Source organism: Vicugna pacos, chromosome 10, assembly GCF_048564905.1.
Source record: "Vicugna pacos chromosome 10, VicPac4, whole genome shotgun sequence".
In the NCBI taxonomy this organism is placed as follows: domain Eukaryota; kingdom Metazoa; phylum Chordata; class Mammalia; order Artiodactyla; family Camelidae; genus Vicugna; species Vicugna pacos.
The window spans coordinates 40,867,638-40,888,295 of record NC_132996.1 but is presented as its reverse complement, the minus strand read 5'-3'; the positions used below and the strand labels follow the sequence as shown (position 1 = coordinate 40,888,295).

Genomic DNA, 20,658 nt, shown 5'->3' with positions numbered 1-20,658 from the left:
CCAGGAGGCTGGTTGGGGCAGGGCTTAGCGCAAACAGGCATGTCAGGATCTCACGGAGACACCCAGGTATCTGGACCAGACCATGACTGGGCAAGGAGGGCCTGAAACCAGCTGGACCCCAGAGAGGTGTCCAGATGAAAGCCAGAAGCAGAGTCCCCTGAAGACAGGTAGCCAGGCCTCCTGAGAACCAGGGGCAGAGTTTCCCACAGCCATCCTCTGGCTATGCCTCTTTGGGCTGGTTACTTAACATCTCCCACCTTCATTTCTCCACCTGATCATTACCAGCTCACAAAGTTGTTAAGACACTCAAATAAGACCCTGTTAATCACTGCCCACTCCTTGGGTACTGGCTCTGTGCCAGGCTCCATGATGACTGATTTATGTGAACGGTCTTCCGTCCTCTCAACCACGCCTGTGAGGCTCCATTTCACAGAGGAGGAAACCAAGGCACAGGGAGGTGCTCCCTATACTTATCTGAGGTCATAGAGTAGAGACAGGGCTTGAACCCAGGCCTGTTGGAATCCCCAGCCCATGCTTTTAATCATTATGCTTTGCAAACAGTAAAATACCACATCACTATTATTCATCCGAGACAGAAAGAGGATGCTATAAAAGACTGACTATAATAATGCCAGGCAGAGAACCAGCATGCTGAGGGGGTCAGTCCAGAGGGGCATGGGACAGGCACGGGGCCCAAGCATTCCTGGCCCCCTGTATTTCCCCTCCCCTTCCACTCCTAGCCCCATGCCCCAACACCCATACCCCCAACACACACACACATTCCATCTAGAACCCTGCAATGGCAATACACGTTCACATTCATCATTTCACTTGGAATCTCACATGGGTCCCAAAGGCAAGGAATATTGTTCCCACTTTATAGATGAGGAAAACCGAGTCTCAGAAAGGTTAAATGACTTACTTAGGGACACAGAGCTAGTCAGCCCTGTGATGCAGCCCAGGATTTCAATTCGGATCCTCTAAGTCCAAGACCTCTATTTTTCACGTTAGTTATCCCTGCAGGCATGGTCGAGATGCAGATGCCCTCCTGGGATTTCAGAGAACCCATCTGTGACTCCCTCCACCGACCTTCAGCGTTCGTGGTTTGCTGAATTGTGGTTGCTCTTTTGTTCACTGCATGTCTCCCCTATTAGCCCAGAAGCTCCTTTGAGGGCAGAAGCCACATCTGGCTTGTTCACCATTAAGTCGTCAGGGTTCAGCCCAGTGTAATTAGTAGGTGCTCAGTAAATAATCACCAACTGGAAATGCCCTCAAAGCTTCCCTTCCCACTGTGGGATCTGGGGGAGAAAGATGCAGCTCGCAGAAGTAGAGGTGAGTAAGAGCAATGGGGCAGTGGCCAGCTTTCAGTAAGCACCTACTAAGTGCAGCTTCCAGTACTCTAGGTCTAGAAAGCAGGAGGTGGGGGGTGGGTGCAGGAGAGACCTTCCCCATATGCCCTGCCTGGTGTCGTGGAGGAAAACCTAGCCGAGTCCTAGCATCCCCACATGTGTACCCATGGTGGCTTCCTTAGCTAGGGTTGTCAGATTTCACAGTTGCAAACACAGGGTACCACATTAAATTTGAACTTCAGACAAACAACCGATCATTTTTTAGTTTAAGTATATCCCATTACACACCAAAGGAACACACATCTTGGTTCAATCTTTATCTATTATTGATACCTGTTACATCATTAAACATAAATTTTACATTACTCATTAATTTATCTGAAATTCAAATTGAACTGGGTTTTGCCTAGCGACCCACCTGTCGGTGCCCTAAGTTGTCAGGTGAAGGGGATGTTATTTCCCCAAATGGGCTGAGAACGATGCCCCTGAGGACCAAGGGGACACTGGAAGGGGCTGACCACAGTCCCCAGTGTCCAAGGAGCAGGCTTGGCCTGGGAACAAGAGGAGGCTGAGAGGCGGCCTGCTCCACAACCTGCCTGGCATGGGGAGGAATGTGGAGCCCACCCCAGCTGCTCCCCATTAAGCAGAGCTGGCATTTCAGCGCACGTCAGAGGCGCTGGCTCCTGGCCCTGGAAGTCAGCATCAGGCCCCCGAGCCAGCACTGCCCGCCTGGCCCCAGCCCTCTCACCTCAGTGGACCCAGACCGAGGGCCCCAACAGGCCATTGTTATCCGGCCTGCGCCTCAATGGGGCCATTCAGGGTCTCTGCAAAGGCCTCTCTGGGAGCACTTCCTCCTCCCCCTCCGGGGTGCCCTTGGCCGCAGCCTTCGCCTGTGTGGGTGGGGGGTCTGGCTGTGGCGAAAGCAGCCGGCAGACGGGGCAACATCACTGAAGACTGGATTGTTGACAGAGGAAATGCTCCACATGTCATGAGACCCCAGGGCGCTCTGCCCACATGGTGCCCCTGTCCCATCCCACCGGGTTCCAAAGGGCCTGCACCTGACAGCTGAGCAGCAGGGCCTCCCCCACATTCACTGAGGAACTGAGGGCACTTGGTCAGAATCAGACAGAGTGAGTTGAGCCCAGGCTTTGCCAAGTCCCAGCTGTGTGTGATCAGGCAAGTTGCTTCACCTCTCTGAGCCTCTCTTGCTCCATCTGGAAAACAGGACTCATGAAATTGACCTCCTAAGGTGGAAACTAAATGAGATAAATCATGTAAGGATGGAGGCTGGCACATAGTAGCTGCTGAATAAATGTTCCCTTCCCTCTATCTCTTATTTCTACCTCTTTCTGATCCACTGAAGACCCCAGAAAATGTGCTCTCCTGGGACCAGCAGATCCAAAGGCCACTGCTCAGGGGATAACTTGGTTCAGGCTTTAACAAGGGGCCTGGTGCCCCTTGTAGACCTGGGACTCTGACTCAGTCCCCTCTCAGATCACACAGCCCAGGATTAAGAGCACGGACACTCAAACTCCTTCCTCATCTCACCTCTGCTGCTCTGTCTGCCACCCGACTTCGTGGTTCTGAGGATCTCACGTCTCTTTACCCTTCCAGATCCCCCACCCCAGATTCTTCCTGAGCCCTGATTTCTGAATGAGCAGAGAGAAAGATGCTGAACTCTACAGACACTGCCAGGCCACTTAAAGGCAGCCAGCCTGGGCCTCCAGCAGAGCACGAAGGGACACACACTCTGGGTTCATGGCCCTTCGCCAGGAGTCCCTGTTGACCCTTCGCAGTGGTTGACATCCTGGTATGATGCCCACCCTACATGGTAACCCCAGCCCCCAGCAACAGGGAGAAGATGGAAGGTCCCTTGTCCACCAGAGCCTTCCACTATCTGCTCATCACACCCAGTCCTAAACGTGCTGCCCTGTTCTCTCTGGCTCTGGAATGTGTGCATTCCAACCTCAGCTCCTCTCACCTTATCTAGGCTCCCACTCTTGCCCGCCCCAAACTCACCGAGCTTCCTCCTTCTCTCAGTCACTCAATTTGATCCTCCTCTCTAGACCAGTCTTTGTCAGAGAGTGGGGGCTGCAGGCTATCTTCTGCACATCCACTTGATCACACTTGCCGAAAATATAAATTCCTGGGCCACACCTAGATCAGCAAAATCAGAGTCTCTAGGGCTGGGGCCCAGGATTCTGCATATTTAACAAGTGCCCGGTCATGCAGATGCACAGTGAAATTTAAGAACCCCTGTCATGGAGGAAGGGGCATGCTTGACATCTCTCTCTGGCCCCACCAGAGCTTTCTTTGCACACTCCCTTTCCTGTTAATAACTGTCTGAAAGAATGAATTAATTGGTTTTCTTACTGCCAAATTACACTAATATAATTGAGCTCTGCCATCTCATTTCCCAATTGCATTCTCCCTGGACTTACTTGAGAGGTTTCTATCCATATATTATAGTACAACAGAAAGCGCACACACACACACACACACACACACACACACACACACACACACACCCAAGACACAACATTTATGGAGAACTCATCACACAGCAGGCACTCGCCACAGGCTTCATACACTTTATGACATTTAATGCTGAGAGCAGCCCTATGAGGTTGTGACTCTAAGGCTTCCAGAGCAGATGAGGAAGGGGCAAGTTTGTCAGCAACTCACCTCTCACTGTACCTTACGTGGACAGAACTGGAGTCCAAACCCTGGTCTGTGTGGCTGGGACCACTTGCTCTTACCCACTTCATTATCCTGACTTCTCCAAAGGAGCTGTTCTCAAATCCAGGAGGTATCTCCCTAGACTGTGTATCAGAATTCCCTGCAGAGCCCTGAGAAACAGAGATGCTAAAGCCTCACCCCAGGCCTGTATCTGGAAGGAAGACATCTAGACATGCGTTCTGTTTTGATAGTTCCACATGGTCCTGGTAAAGAATGACTGGCCATGTGCCCAGGTCATGGCTTGCTCAAGTAAGGTCTAGGGAGAAAACTCAAGCTCCTTGACTCCAAGAACAGTGCTCTTTCAGCCTCCCCACACTGCCTCACATGCTGTGGTGCTGCCAGCAGTCGAAATGGATTTTCTCCAGCCCTTTAAGGAGCATCTGGACACACACATGGTCAGATGCCTACGCACATGGTCAAGTGTCTGCACACACACACTTGCACATATGCACACATGCAAGCACCTTAGCATCCAGCTCATCATCTTTCAGTCACAGGGCAGCTTCCCTGTCCCCATCAGGACCCCATATGGACTGGAGAGGGGGCTGGAGATGTCCCTCCTCCAGGTGACTTGGATGGGGTTAAATGAGACAAGTCTAGGGCAGCTAGGAAAGGAAGAGAAAGCCCCCCTCAACGTCTTCCACTGTGTTCTTCCTTCCTGAGGACTCCCAAGTGAGGCCACCAAGTTCCTTTCCTCCACCTGCAATGGCCCATGTCTGACTAGGCCAGGGGTGTGCGCAAGAACAGGTGGTTTCTATGGTACCAGAGACCACGTGAGCAGCTTTTAAATAGCTCTGATTTACACAGAATGAGCCCTGAAAAACTCCCACATCAGCGTTAGACAACAGTTTCACCAAATAGCCTGATTCAAGGGCTCAACTCATCTGCTCTGCTCTTGTCAATGAGCTTTCCGCAAATCAGTACCCAACCACAGCGTGACTGAGAGAAATGCCTCAGCAGGGAGACAGATTACATTTGCACAGCACCTGCCCAGTGCCGGGGCCTCCATAAGCGGGAATGGAGACCCCAGCATGATCACCCGGGCGAGCCCCTCCCCTTGGTACTCTGGGATGCCCTCCCTCACATGCTGGAACCATTCAATGCAATTTCCAACTACAATTAAAGGGGAATTGGAAGGAGACTTCCAGACAGCAAAGGATCCTAGGGGTCGGGCCCTGTTCAGACCAGAGGAAGAGCTGTCCTCCCTTTGCTGAAGGGGCTGGAGAGGACTTCACAGCTGACTGAGAAGGGCTTGGATGAAACAGCCTCCACCATCTGAAAGATGCCTTCTCGACCAGTCCAGAGCTCACCGACAGAGTGGAGAGCCAAGGTCCTCTGATTCTGAGCTCCCAGGTGAAAGACTGGATCCCTTTCCTTTCTGCAGTTACCAGACGGATTACAGCCTCCCATCATGATGACCAAGTATTAGCTACAAAGCCCAGTGCACAGGTGACTAAGACAGAGCAATGTAAGAAATAGAGTGGCCACGGATGCTGGAAGTGGTGATGCCCTTTTCTAGGGTTGCCCTGCCCATCGCTCCCATCCCTAATCACAGGGTAGGGTTATTAGAGGCATTGGGAACAGACAGAGGAGGAAACTGTTTATAGGAAGGAAGGTTCTCTTAAGTATCTCTTCTGAAGGGGTGAAGGCATACATGCTCCTCTGCTTCTTAAACTTTAATTTGCCTATGAAATATCTTGGGGTCTGGTTAAAATGCAAATTCTGATTCAGAAGGTCTGAGGCTATGCCCGAAGTTCTGTCTTCCACCAAGCTTGCAGGTGATGCCATTACTGCCGTCTACAGGCCATATGTTTATTAACAAGGTGTTAAAGCACAAAAAGTAGCCAGCAGAAAGGAAGGAAGCAAGGAAGGAGGGAAGGGAGGAAGAAGGGAAGGAAGGAGGGAGGGAAGGGGGAAGGAGAGGTGGGAGTAGAGAAGGAGAGAAGGAAGGAAAACTGAACACAAAATGGAATCAGTGTATTTTGGCAAATCCAATTCTCACCTCCACATTCTATTGTGGATCCAGCCCTAAACTTGCACCAAGTAAGAGTCTGCTTATAGGGTAAGAATTCCCCAACCTAATCAAAACTATTGCCTTTTTCCAGCGAACCTAACTCACCCACTTCTTTGCATCAAGACACTGATCTTTGCACTATGATACTCAACCACCCTATGCAGTAAGAGCCCCTCCAAAAGATGCAAAACTGTCAAAGAGAGGGCATTTTGACCCACTGGCATCTTAAAGGACACAATGTAGCTTTCTTAGTAGTGTCTGCAGACATGGTGTAAGTAAGATCCCTGGCCTTGGGAGTCAGACCTGGATGCTAGTCTGCCTGAAATCTTGCACAAGTCTCTGTTGTTTATTCACTAAACATTTAGTAAGCACCTCCTATATGCCAGACACTGTTCTGAGTGCAGGGGATACAGCTGTGAACAAGACAGGCAAAGCCCTTGTTCTCATGGAGTTGAAAGTCTAATAGAGGAAGACAGAAGATAAATACATACGTAAGATGTCTAGAGTAGACTGCTCTGGTTCTGGAGAAAAATAAAGCAAGATAAGGAGATGTAAAAAGGTGGATTGCTATTTTATAAGGTGGTCAAAATAGGGCCTTGATAAAGTGGCATCTGAGCAGAGACTGAAGGTAAGAGAATGAGCCATGTCAATATCTGCAGAAGACATTCCAGGCAGAAAGAATAGCAAGTGCAAAGGCCCTGAGGCTCGGCTTCATCATTGGTAAAGAAGTAAGAAAACAGCGTCTTTGTGATATGGTACTGAGCTTCCAGAGTGTGCTAATCAGGAACAGGGGAAAATTTGGCGGTTGAGGGGATGACCTGTTCTGTGTGAATGGGCCGGGGGGGAGGTGGTGAAACCTATAGGCCACCTCAACCATCCCTCCGTTTTTACAGTCTTACACATCTCTCTTTACAACTCTGTTTCGAAGAGCAAATTAGTCAGTTGTTTTGAAGAAATAAAAATAATCTGTCCTGTTAGGGGAGAGACATTTTTAAACCACTGAATGGATTTTTCATTCCCAGCTTTTTATTTTTATTATTATTGATATATCTCCTCTCCTTCCAGTTCTAAAATAAGCACCCTGTCTGCCCATACACCAATCCAAAGGCAACACACTGCAGATGGCGTGGGCCTGGGGAGAGCCAGGCGGAGGTCGCTTGGAAGGCACAGACCTGGAGAAAATACACAAAGACAGCCTGGCCAGCCCGGCCTTGCCCATGGCCTGCTTCCTCTGAACCCAGGTGACGAGACACTCTTAAAAACAGCAATGGAATGTGGTGAGAGTTGGCATTTGCAAATGACAAATTTCTGACCCAATTCCAGTTCTCTGGAATGGAAAACCAGCAGCTTCCTGTTACAAAATGTACCAACAGTTCATGCCTAATACATGGGTGTGGGCAATGCATATACTTCAAATCTAAATTTGGCTAAAAATATAACAAAGCCGGCATATTTTTAGCCAGGTAAACATTTCTAGGGACTAGGTCAAATTTATATTGGTTTCTGCTCTGCAATCCAGAGAGGAAATGATTCCAAATGAGTGAGAAGCAGGGACCCAAGGGGAAAGCCACACAGTCTCCCAGGCAGTTGGGAGTCACTGATTCTTCGTGACCATCTCCAGTCTGGGAGCACTTCCCATGACTAAACAGTTAGTCCTTTCCCATTAGAGAGGCAGCACCTTTTAAAGAACAGAGCCCCAGGCTAGGAAGGCACATCTTAGATGAGTTTTATCACCTCTTGTGCTGAAGAATCTGAAACAAGTTGTTTTCCCTCTGAGCCCTCAGTTGAAGGTCTCTTCTCCCCACCCTCAGCTAGACTGGGCTAGCTCGAAGCAGCACAGAGGGAGGACCACACAGTGGGTAAGGATGCAAGCTCTGTCTGCCCTGCCCGAATTTCAGGCCCAGCTCCTCCACTGATGGAGGGTGACGTGACCTTGGGCAAGTTGCTTATGCTCTACCTGCCTTGGTTCACCTGTAAAATGGAGACTAAGATGCCTCCCTCAGGGGTTAGAGCTTTTGTGATGATTAAATGGGAAAATCCATATAAAATGCTTAGAAGAAGGCCCAGCACCTAGTAAGTGCTCAGTAGATCACAATGCCAGGCATTCTCACACACACTGTTGCTTTACTCCACATGAGCCACTGAAATGCTACTTTCCTTGGGCAACTGAGGCTGGGTGGGACTCACTTGTCCACGATGCAGTTCAACAACTATTCATTAAGTGCCTACTGCATCCCAGGCCCTACATCAGCATTGGGGAAGTTAGAGGTCTGGCAAATAAACGGGGAGCTAGGATCTTAACCCAGGTCTCTCTGACTTCCAGCTTGGGGGTGTCTAAGAGGCTGGGCAGAAAGTGCATGGACATGAAATGAGAGTGTTCCAATACTGACCCCGTGCGGTCTTGGTCAAGTGACTGGCCTCCCCTGAGCTTTCTGCATGAAATGATAAGGCCCTCAGCCTTATCACCTCGTTGTGAGGCTTAAATGAGATGATGTACGTAGAGTGTCTGGCCCATGGCAGGTGTTCAGGGGTGGTCTGTTGCCACAATTATACCATCCACAAAGAGGTTCTGGTCTTCTGACCCATTGAGCCAAACGCAAAAGCTTCCTAAGATGAAGGAATTAAGAATATTTATCTTACCCACTTAATAAATGGAGAGGAAAAGAACATAGCTTGGGGCTGGTTGCAATTCTTTAAACCATCAGGCCCTTTAGAGCAGAACATCTGATCGCCATGAGTGAGGTGGAAAGAACACTGGGCCAGGAGTCAAGAGGCCTGGGTTCCAGTGTTTGCTTGGCCCTCAGAACTGGGTGGCCATGGGCAGTCACGTCCTTGTCTGGGCAATGTTTCCCCACCTGCATAATAGAGCTATGGGAGTGGGTGGCTTCCAAGGTCCACACTGGCTCAGACATCCTGAATGCCTAGTCCACAGAGGCAGAGATCACTAAGCAGACATCCCAAGTGAGCCTGATTCTTCTGAATCTGGCTTTGTCACCTAAATGGTCCTTTTCCTTCCAGGGCTTGCCTTCCTCTGTCCAGAGACAGCTAACAAGCCAAGTTCACACGATGGAAGGTCTGACAGCTCTGGCACGCTTGTGGCGCACATTTTTTGACGTCAACATGCGTCATGGCCAGGTCTGAAAAGAATCAAAGCAAATCAGCATGAAATGGGGGCTGTCTGCAGGACGGTAGCCAAGCGGCCTGCAGTGGGAAGACAGGAAAGAGGTCCTGCCAGCTGTTAGGCACATGGACCTGCCCAGCCTGGTAGCACAGGGGTGACCTGGGGGACAGCAGTGAGGGGAGGCGGCTGTGCCCAGGTTGCAGCAAGATGTGAGCAAAAGCTAGTGGGGTTCCTCATTCTATAAACTCGGTGCCTCTGGCCAAGGGCTGGGACAGGCACAGGAGGGCCCAACCAGAAGGAAACAACAAGGAGGCCAAGGCCAGGGAAACAGGGAGAGGCTCCAGGGAGAAGAGGCTTGGGACTCAGGCCTCTTCCATTTACTGGCAGAAGAAGGCAGAGGTTAAAAGCACAGATTTAGGGGCTCAGAAACACCCAGGCTGGACTCCTGCCACTGTTCATAGCAGCTGTGTGACCTGAACAAGTTCCAGGACCCCTCTCAGGTGTCTCCCCACTGACTCCTCACTTTTCTCCTTTCCCATAAGACGGTATCAGTAATAAGGGTTCAGAAAGTTAGTGTGAGGATTAAGTGAGATTATGGATGGAAATGGCACATAAATGGTTACTGTAATCATTATGCCTGGAAGGCTTGTCCCAACCCCTTTCTTATCCAACTAAAATCCATCAGAACCTTTCTTAGGTCCCCTTCAAAAGTTGTTGGGGGGAGCGGGTGGGGCATCTGCCAAAGCCCCCCAAAGCCCACAGTCTTCTCTCCACTCAGCCCTTCTGGTCTCCTGGACTGCCATTATCACATCCTGGCAAATCTTGCAGTGAAGCAGCCAGACAGTTTGGACGCTGTAAACAGCTTTGGATAAAGGAATTCACCCTGCCCTTACCCAGCCAGGTGAGTTTTCCCAAGACCTGGCATTGTTCAGGTTGTCCGCTCTGTGTCTCCTCTACTGGGCCATCCACCCAGCAGCCTACAAGCCGGGAGGGAGTTCTACAGAACCCATTTGGCTTAGCCTCAGCTTCAGGAACACAGCTGGTGCTCAATATCCACTTAATCCTGTTTTTCCATTCTTTCTTTAATCTTCCCCCTCCCATCCTTCTTTTTTTTTGCAGATATGAACTAAAAACCTATTATGTGCTGATCCTGTATCAGCAGGGATCAAGACAGACACATCCCTGACCTCATGGAAGCCATAGTTTGGCTAAGTAAGCATTTATACTCCAAGCTATGGGGTCTCAGAGCAGGTTATAGGAGCACATAGGAGAGATATTGCATCCAGACCAAGATGGTGACAAAGGGCTTCCTGGAGGAGGTGGCACTAAGCCTGAACTTGAATGGGTGAAGGATGGAAAGGGTTTATCCAGGCAAAGGAGTCTAAGTAGTGAGGAGAGAAAGAGGGTTGAAGCAGAGAAAGGAGCTTGTCCCCTCATCCTCCTTATCCCCTCAATGCCTAGATGAGTGCAGTTGAACCAGGTGTTACCATATTTTAAAATTTTTTCTTCATTTAAAAAATATCTTTTATATTTTCAAGCTTGGAAACATCTTCGATTTTTATAAGAGATTATTAAATCAACCTGGATCTTATGATTTCCATAACATTCCATCATCCATTCTCATGAAAGAAGAGGAATTAAGCCAAGATTCTCACACTACACCAGAAAGGAGATGAGTCCAGATCCTGAACCCAGGGAAACAAACTTGGCCAGGCTATTTATTTTACATACACAAACACACACACACACATTCCTACTTCATGTACATTCTCATGGATACACCACAGATGTCAAGGAGATTGCTAATGCAGACTCTTTAGCCAAGGCTTTGTTTTGTTTCCCAACATCTTATTTTGAAAAGTTTCAAACATAGAAAAGTTGAAAGAATTGCACATATATCTTCACCTAGATTCACCAGTTGTTAACATTTTACAACATTTGCTTTCTCCTCCTATCTGTAGATAGACTCACCTTTGTTCTTCCCTGAACCATCTGAGAGTTAGTTGCTGACATCAAGATACCTCACCTCTAAATATTCCAGCACATATCTTCCAAGAAAATGGCCATTTTCTTATCTTATCCCCAAACCATTACACCAATAGAATAATATCATCTAACATGCAATCTGTACTCACCTACCTCCGATTGTCTCCAAAATGACCTTCCCAGCATTTTTGGTTTTGCTCGTCAAGGATCTCTCACTGGATTTGGCTGTCATAGCTCTTTAGTCTCCTTTTCTAGAATAGTTCTCCAACTACCATTTAAAATTTTTTTTGTCTTTCATGACATTATCAGTTTTGAAGATCCCAGGCCTGTTGTCTTAAAGAATAATCCATAAACTGAATTTATCTGATTGTTTCCGCATGCCAACAAATGATCAAATTCCCCCCATTTTTCTATCCTCTGTCCAGAACCAGCCCTACCAGTTACACAGTGATAACACCTTAGTGGACCTTGTGGCCTCAGATTACCTAGAATTGTACAAATCCCAGAGGGCTTAACTGATATTATGAAGCAGCTAATATTTCTTTAATATTGAATGAATATTTTCAATCTTTCCAAACTCTGGGGCAGAGGAGAGAAGCCAGATGTCATATACACCATACCAAAGGAAATTTTACAGCAATTTACTTTGATTCTGTACTAACAATGCCTTTTCAGATATATTTTTAAAGTTTTTTCACACTTGCTATTAAAGAACCTTGACTTGAAGGTCAAACAGACAGGGGTTCAAATTCGGAGTCTACCACTCACCAGCTGTCCTACTTGCAAAAATAGCTTCACCTCTCTCACCTTTGTTTTCCTTAAAGAGTATTTATGGTGTAAGATGCTTAAACCAGTGTCTCATTCATAATAATTACCTCTATTAAGCTTCACAACAACTCTTCAAAAAAGGTAGACCAATTATCATCCTCTCCATTTTATAGATGAGGCAACCAAAGCTCAAAAGACAATGTAACTTAGTGAAGGTCAGGCAGTAAGGTGTCCAAAGAGACAAAACTAGAACCAAATTTGCTGAATCCCAGAGCTGTCATTTCTATTCTCTTCAGGAGGTGGCTTCTATGTCATGGGATGCAGTGAGGTTAAATGAATTGATGCGTGCCCCGTGTATGCATTATTCTGGTGACAGGCTATACTCTGTCAGTGTCGGTGCCCATTATTATAATTATTTTTACCGTGTCACACTCTCGTGAGTAACTGATTTTGTTCAAAGGCTCCAAAGAACCCTGGGAGCTAGGCTCACAATTACCTCGTCCAAGCCCCCATTCCTACCCTATCTTCCCTCCCACCAAGACAGAGGGGGTTGGAACAAACCAAAATTCACCGAAGGTATTAAGGTTTCACTTAGAAGAGAGAAAAAATATTCTGAGGCTGTGGAGCCATTGTTTGCAAAACACAAGAGAGGGTCTGTTTTCCTTGGGAAACGGAGCACTAAGCCATGAGTCATTCTTTAGATTCTGTGTGGGCGACTTGGGATTCCTGCGCAAACTTTTGTTGTGTCACTCACTGGTGTCTTGTGTGGACAGAAGCACAAAAGCCTGACCCAGTTTTGTTCCCAAAATCACATGAGCCATTCTGCCTAAGACATTCTAGGAACACACTGTCCATCTCCTTGAACAATGTGGCCATGAGACAGAGTCACCATTGAAACCGGCCCCGTGGCTATTAGTAAAATACCATGGGGCAGCCGGCCATGCCTTGAGGCACCTTAATGACCAACTGATCACAAGGTCCAGCTCCCACCACAATCATGCCAGCCGTGAGGGAAGAGGGCTTTCCTTCTGCCTTCAGAACAATAAGAAGCCATTCAGAATCCCAATCAATGGGACGCTCCCATTCTTGGTCCTGGGCAGTGCCATCAGGTTGGCCAGCTCCACTCAACCACCTTGACAGCGCCAGCTCAGACTGGGTGTACAAAGGAGGCTTCCCGTAAGTTTGGTTGGCAGCAGACCCTTCAGCTTGGTTAGTGCTACAGAGATGGCATGTTTGGGACCAAAATGTGGATGTTTCATTTCACAACTCTGGATCTGACTCACTTAGAGGATACTGCTCTTAATTTACTCTTGCCCCTCAGTCATCAAACCAAAGCCCCGCTATGCTCTCTGCTTCCATGGTGCAAGCCATCTGTCCTCCATGTAATCAACCATGTACTTGGGAGGCAGAGAGGTCGGGTAGAAAGAACATGAGCTTGGAATGAAGCAGATCTGGTTTCCATACTGGGCTCTGTCCTTGGGTAATAAAAATAAGCAATATCACACATTCCTTGATTACTCCATGCCAGGTTCTATCCCTCAGCCACCTACCTGTATTATCTCACTGAATCCTCACAGACAACCTATAAGCATCATCATTCCTGTTTTATAGATGAAGACACTGACATTTAGAGATGGTAACTTGCCCAAAGCCTGGATTCAAATCCAGGTCTGTCTCTCAATTAAGTCTAATCTACCATTTAAAACTGCCCCAAAGTGATAACTTCCCTTGGTCTCATCTTCCTCATACGAAATGCATGGCCACTTTAGATTTTACCCAATTTCTTGTGTCTCAGATTAAATTATATGTCTATATGAATGAAACCACTGAAGGCTACTCCCTGGCACAAAGCAGCTGTTCCATAACTGTTCCCTTCCCTGCTGCTGAGACTGATTCTAAGAAATAAGAATCTCTGACCTTAAGTCAAAATCTCACTGGGTAGTTTGGCTTTTTCAGACTGGCTTCAGGAGCTTCACTAATTAAAACACCTCTCCCAAACTGAGTCACTTTGCTGCACACCTGAAACTAACACTGTAAATCTACTACACTTCAATAAAAAATTGAAAAAAAAAAACCACGTAACACCTCTCCCAAGGCTACATCTCTTGTCTTATAAACAAATAAAGTGGACACCAAGGTTTGGTGCTTCACTCTTGGTCAAAGAGGAAAGGAGTATGAGAAGTGGGAAGCAAATATAGCTCTTCTGAAAGCTGGAAATTGAGCTGTAATTCCTCCAGCCTGGCCTTTGATGTGTGTGCTTACATGTGCTCATTACTTTTAAGCTGTTCCATGTGTATATATTTGTATATGTGTGCATATATATGTGTATATACACATCTCCAGAAGTAGATGTATTTATACACACACATATATATACACACGTAATAATAACCTAAATTGGCCACCAGTCCCACCCTTAAAGTGTCTTTAGAAAATTAACCCACGGAATAAGCAATAATATGTGAACTATAAACATTCTTGCATGTTGGCAGATAACCATGCTACACATTCCCCTCCAAGAACTGAGGAAGAGAAGAAAGGGAATAACACAATGGCAGAAAAATGCACTAATCAAATCCATAATCAACTTTGATGATGGAGCAAGGATTCTAATCAAAACACAATGGGGCAAAGTTGCAACAGGTTGTAAGCTTGGAGCTATGCTCCCTTCCCAGGGGCCTCGCCTGAGCTTTCTTTTTAAACATCTAAAACACCCACAAAGGATTTCAATCACTTCTAATTACTTTGTTAAAGAAATGAGCTGCAAGTTGAACACCAGACTCCGAAAAACAGGAAATATCAAAGTATTAGATATATAATATTTTCCCCTGCAACTGCTTCTTAAAAATAGGTTCACCTCTCCCCGAATAGATCAGGAGCATTCCTTATCTGAAGGTCAGCCTGGACAGGGGTTCTGAACTAACATAGAGCAGGTCTCTAAAACAAGTCTTTGCACATGGTCATAATTTACACACCATGTTAACAGAGCAGACGCTATAAATGTTCATTCTTGGGGGAAGGCCCAGGTATCCCAGCACCAAGAAGGGAATTCGGGAGGGATGTGGTGTTGCAGACCAGTTCCCTTCACTAGGGGTCGGGCCCCAGATGTAGGTTCATAGGAGAGATTCAAGGTGATGGTGACAGGGGGCGGGTGGGGGTGGGGGTGGGCGGTGTTTGGGGAGTTGACAGTGCAGCTGCACCTAAAAGCTATGTGCTGGCTAACTTAGGTCTTTTCACACTTGATGGAGATGGAGAGCAGGCTTGGAGGAGAATGGGCTGTCACTGGCTGAAGAGAGTTGCTACTTAATAAAAGAAGCTGTGAGAACCGCCTCCTTTCCCTTTAACTACCATGCTGAATATTCTGAACCCCAAGCTAATAATAATAATCACTGTCATTCCCTAAGGGTCTGTTATAAACCAGGTCTTTTATGGATATCATCTCTCCACCTTCTCATAACTACCCTGCATGCTCAGGATTACTATCCACCACAAAGCCAGCATGCAAAGCCAATCCTGACATGGCAAGAAGCCTTTGTTCTTTGCTCGTCATCACCTTTTAAAGGGAAGATACTAAATATGAAGCAATGACCTGCTACATGAGTTGCAGGGTCCCTGTGGTGACATCCGCTCTGCACCACTGCCTGACCCCACTCCTCATCCTCCCCTGGCACGCTCATCTCACCCCGTCTTCTCCCCATTCAACCATTCCTGCCCATCTCTGGAGCCTGCCATCTCCTGCCTCCTCCGGGAGGCTTTCTGGACTTCTCCAGCCATCTTGACCTTTCCCTTCCTTTGAACCCCAAGCATACCTCTCAGCCCTCTTTGTGTTGTGTGGTGTTGTGATGCCCCTGGTACATCAGTGATGCCTCCCAACTAGACTATAAAATCTCTAGTCCCAGGCCATGTCTTATTTACCCTGTATGTCTGCCAGAGCTTGAAGGAGGCGGGCAGCAATGAAGAGTGGGAAGACCAGCAGCCTGGAAGCCAGACCAAGCTGAGCTGGACCCCCTGCTCCACCACCCTGGAGCAGGACAACCTGGAGCAAGTTCCTCTACCTCTAAGTCTCGCTTACCCTTCCAGCTCAATGGCTGGAGCAGTGGTCTCATAAATCAGGGCCTGCGAGTAATCGGAAAGTCCCTATGATTATCCCTCTATAACATGCTGGTTAGGGACATGGAGTCCAGAGCCAGACTCTCCAAGTCCTAATTCTACTGTTACTAACCTGGTCTTTGCCTCAGTTTCCTTATGTGTAAAATAAGAATAATAAAAACTCATCTCACTGGACTCAAATGAGGTATTTTAGAACATCCCTGGCACACAAAAAGTGCTATGTCGTGATTTGCCATCATTATATCATTGTTATTATAGAAAAGTTATAAAATTTCCTGTCATTGAAAATGTCATATCTGCTTTAAGTGTTACTGTGAGGATGAAATGAGATCATATGTAAAGAGTCTGGCACATCAGGCTCTCAACAAGGGGTTGTGCCCCTCCCTCATCTTCCCACCATGCCTGGTACTGTATCAGGGGTGTGATAGATGTGCTGCAAATCCTTCTGAACTGAACGTTACCTTCTCCAGGGCTTGAGAGAATAAACTATACCTTTTCTCACTTAGAGGCTATTAGATTGACATTCAACAATGCCCCATCTCTTGGTTTAGCAATATAAATAGCTCACTTTATTAAGTGTGCTTTTTTTGCCAGACACTGGACTTTACGTATGTTACTTGTATATGTATATATGATGTATATATATATATATATGTATATATAAATTCATATGTATATTTGACAACTTACATATAATTTTTTCTTAATCCTCACAATTTGTATGGTTGTTTATGCCCATTTTCACAGATGGGAACACTGAGGCCCAGAGAGGTTAATCGACTAGGTCACCTAGGTAGTACCTGATGGAGACAGGACACCACAGATATTTACCTGACTTTAAAGCCTGTGCTACTGACCATTTACACAACCCAGCCTTCTCCCCAAAGCCCCTGAATAAAAGGAGAGTCAGATGCTCTAAAATATCATTTGCCATTTAACTCATCATCTCCTGAGTGTCTTCTAGGGATAAATACCAGATTCTGAATCCGGGACTACTAGATGTCAAGCCGGACAGACTTCAAGCCATATGGAGAGGCTTTCCTGGATGGTGGGTGGGCACCATGTCAGTCAGAGGGGGAAGAAGCCCTGTCCAAAGATGGGAAAAGCTCTTTTGTCAACGTCACTTGGATGCCAGGGTGGGGCAGAGAGAACATGGATCTGTGCCTGCCACAAGAAGAGCCCCCCAGGAAGCCCAAACATGGATAAAGAAAGGGCAGGTGGGCCCAGGATAGCCTACTGGGGAGAGGCCAATTTCCTTAGCAGTCCAACCAAACTATCTTCATGGTCAGTGCATAAGGTCCCAGCGAGGGCAAGGCAGGTGAGATGGTGGCATTCTGCGGACTGTGGGCCAAAGGTCAGGGAGAGAAGCAAAGCCTTGAGGGAACTGAACTATGCCAGCCCTTCCAGTAGCAGCTGGAGAACATGTTTTCAGGGAAGAGGGTGATGAATCACCTTTCCAGAGCCTGCCCATTACAAGTCCTCTGACAGTGTTCATTAAATGAAGGGTCAAATGTGCAAAGGCAGAACAGCTGCCTGGGTAGGAAAAATCCCAGTGTCCACTTTCCTCTCATTCCTCGGGTTCTCCTCATCAGGCTGGAGGGTGTGTGTCACCTCCCAGGGTCGCTGGTCTGGTCTCCCGCATACCACCTACTACACCTCATCAGCTCTACCTCTGAAGATGCAGGGGAAATCCTCACAAGAGTGCCCTCTCCCCCAAGATTATTTCTATTTCAAAGCCCCCTGTAAAAATCCCATGATGAACAGCAGAAAACAGAGCGCAGAGCACAAAACCCTAGCAGAGACAGGCCCAGGGAGCCTTGGGGGAAATCTTGCCTTCCTCCCACATGCCATCACTCAAACCTGTCAGCTTCCAAAAATGTTTAGCAAGTGCAGCAGCAAAGGGCATGCTTATCAGCCTGGTGTGGGAGCTTAATCTGCTTTGAGGGCCTTCTCCAGTCCAGAGTTCCAAAAGTCTGCTTACAATTAGCTTCCAGCTCCAGTCCCTCCATCAGAAAGGCTAGTAATGTGTTGAGTTCTAGCCTCTGATCAGAGAAAGCTCCAGGAGAAGGTGGAGACAGGGTCAGCAGAGAGTAAGTGCCAAAAAGGTCAGCTGGTCTGTTGCCACTTCCCCGACACCAGCCCCAAACTACCTCCCCCGCTGGCTTCCCACCTCTCCTGACCGGGACAGTCACATCCGTCAGGTCCGCCTGTCCCCAAAAGTCCCTGCTGACTCACTGCCAAGAAAATACAGCATGCCCCTGCTCCCTCCTACCAGAAGAGGGAAAAAAAGCAGCAGAGAGGGCAGGAGGCCAGGAGAACCTGATTGGCCCTTGCCGATTTCCTTAAAAGAGATTGCATGCCCAGGGCCTGTCACCCAGCCGAATTGGGTGATGCAGGCTCTGTCTGGAAAGGTAGAAGTCACCAAATCCTTTCAAGCCATCCCCCTCCGCAATCCCCAGTCACCCGGGCTACCCGCACCGGGATCTACTACCTAGGAAGGAGGGGCTTAGCTTCAGGCCGCCATTCTGAGGCAGCCACCCCTGCCCCACCGCAAAAGCCAGCCAAGACGCTAGGAGTCTCCAGCTGCCAGCCCCGCTGGTGCACCGGGCACTCCTACAGCAGTCCCAGCACTGTGCCTGGAATCCTGTCAGTTCAAAGGGTGGGGCAGGGGCAGGCATCTTCCAGCTGAGGGGAGCAGGTACACTGCCATTCCCAGACCCCTTTTCCTGGATCTTGCAGCCAGGCCAGGGGGCGTGGAGCCCAACGAGGCCTCAGATCTTTCCTTGCCAGGGACAGAATCTGCAGAACCAACAGACAGACAGCAGCTGCAGTAGATACTGTCTTCTTGGGGCCAAGCTCTCCACAAGCAGAACCTCACATGTTTAGCGCGGCGCATGTTTTTTTTTTGAGAACATCCTGACCGTGCTGCCCCCACGAAGAGGCCGCACACAAGCCCGCACCGGGTCTCGCAGAGCTCCTTAAGGCAAACCTCGGTCACCAGGGCCACACCCACTGGCCAGCCCACTCCCCTCGCGCATCCCCTAATCTGCTGGCCTAAGCGAAATGGTTCCCTTCTCAGCCCTTTCCCCTATCCAGCCATGTCAACCTCCCCTCTGCTAGGGGAAAAAAAAAAAGTATTCACCCTTCCCCCAGAACAGTGCCCCGGCACACAGTTCCTCTCACCTGGGTATCGAACCCGTTTTCCACGGAGCTGCTCATCCGCAACGGGAGCCCCTCCCCCGCCAGCTCTTGCAGCCCCTGCGATTTCAGGGGGATCTGGCTAGGGTAGGCGGTCTTGCTCACCTCCACCTTGCTTCCCAACTTGAGGTAGCAGGGCTGGGGGCCGGCCCGGGCTGGGGGCACGTGCAGGATGGGCGCGGCGCTGTGCACCGGTTTGGGTAGTCCCGACTTCATTTTGGAGGCGACCAGGATAGCCGGCATCTTCTCCCGGGGCTTCGGTTTTCCCAGCACGTCCCTGGCAGCGGCGGCGGAGGCGACCGCTAAAGGCAGCGCGGGCAGCAGAGCAGGCGCCGGGCCTCGGCCCGCGAGGCGCCCACCACCAGCCGAGGGAAAGAAAAACAAAATCCCCGGTTTGGGGATCTCGGAGCAATCTGGTGAGCGCGCCTTCGCAGTGCCGGGATGGGGCGGAGGACTGGTCGCACGCGACGCTCAGCTGGACACCTGGACAGATGCTGCAGTCTGGTCTCACGCCCCTCCTCTGCAGCCTATTCAAGGGCTCTGGACGCTCAGGGACCGTTGCCTCTTGCGATTCTCCTCCTGGGAACCCGAAGCTTGGATGCCCATATTAACTTGTCACTGCATCTCCGAAGTGAGGAAGCTCCTTTGGAAGAGAAGCTGCGGGCATGTACGCCTCCGGCTCCGGGAGGCTACGGGTGTGAGCCGGAGAGCTAAGGAGCGAGCAGCCGCGGGAGGGAAGGAGCGAGAAGAGGAAGGAGAGGGAGAGGGCACGGACCCCAAGACGTCTTCACTGAGAGGCAGCTGCCGCCCTGATCGCGAGCACCGCAGTGTCACCCGCGCCGCAGAGGCGCGGCGAGAGCCCCCGAAAGGTCTCTCTAGGCGTGACAGTCGTTCATCACTGCCCAGAAGCCCCCCGGACAGATAGCACCTCAGCGCCTGCGGGTCTGCACATGCTCCGTGCGCTATAGCGCAAAGCTGTGGCCGTGAGGCGCGGGCACCGAGACGCGCGGCTGGCGGGCTGGGCCGGGCAGCGCTCGCGAGCGGCCGCCGCGCTTCCCGGGAAGGCTGCGCTGACTGCGGGGCTCCGCGCAGGGGAAGACAGGCTGCGACCAGCGCGGCTGCGGCGCGCGCTGACAGCCCGGGCCGCCCTGGCGCCCCCATTGGTCCGCGGTGGGCCAATCAGCGGCCGCGGCTCTCACTGCAAAGGGGGAGTGGCCTCAACTCACGGGCCGCCGCCGAAACTCTGGGGCCGAGCTTGGCCGCAAGTACAAAGCCGGCTGGTGGCCGCTCTGCAGCAGAGCTCCAGCCGCGCGCTTCCCGGCGGGCCGACACCCCCGCGTCCCCGAAACCTTTTGAAAAATGCCCTTTCGAAC

General features: G+C 49.3%; 1 protein-coding gene across 9 annotated transcripts in view; it reads right to left on the bottom strand.

The window, feature by feature from the left end:
• NAV2 (neuron navigator 2) overlaps positions 1 to 20,658 on the bottom strand; it is a 773,977-nt gene that overhangs the window by 342,648 nt on the left and 410,671 nt on the right. For 2 of the 9 annotated variants that reach the window (XR_012076623.1, XM_072969658.1), the window contains exon 1: positions 19,271 to 20,407. The exons of 1 other annotated variant lie outside the window; for it this stretch is intronic. Coding sequence is in view for 7 of the 8 variants with exons in the window: in XM_072969658.1 (XP_072825759.1) it covers positions 19,271 to 19,528 (258 nt within the window). In the remaining variant the exon portion in view is untranslated. Of the gene's footprint in view, positions 1 to 19,270; positions 20,408 to 20,658 lie in introns of those variants that run through there. 6 more of the 9 variants (XM_015243612.3, XM_072969662.1, XM_006209284.4 and 3 more) reach the window with 4 other exon arrangements.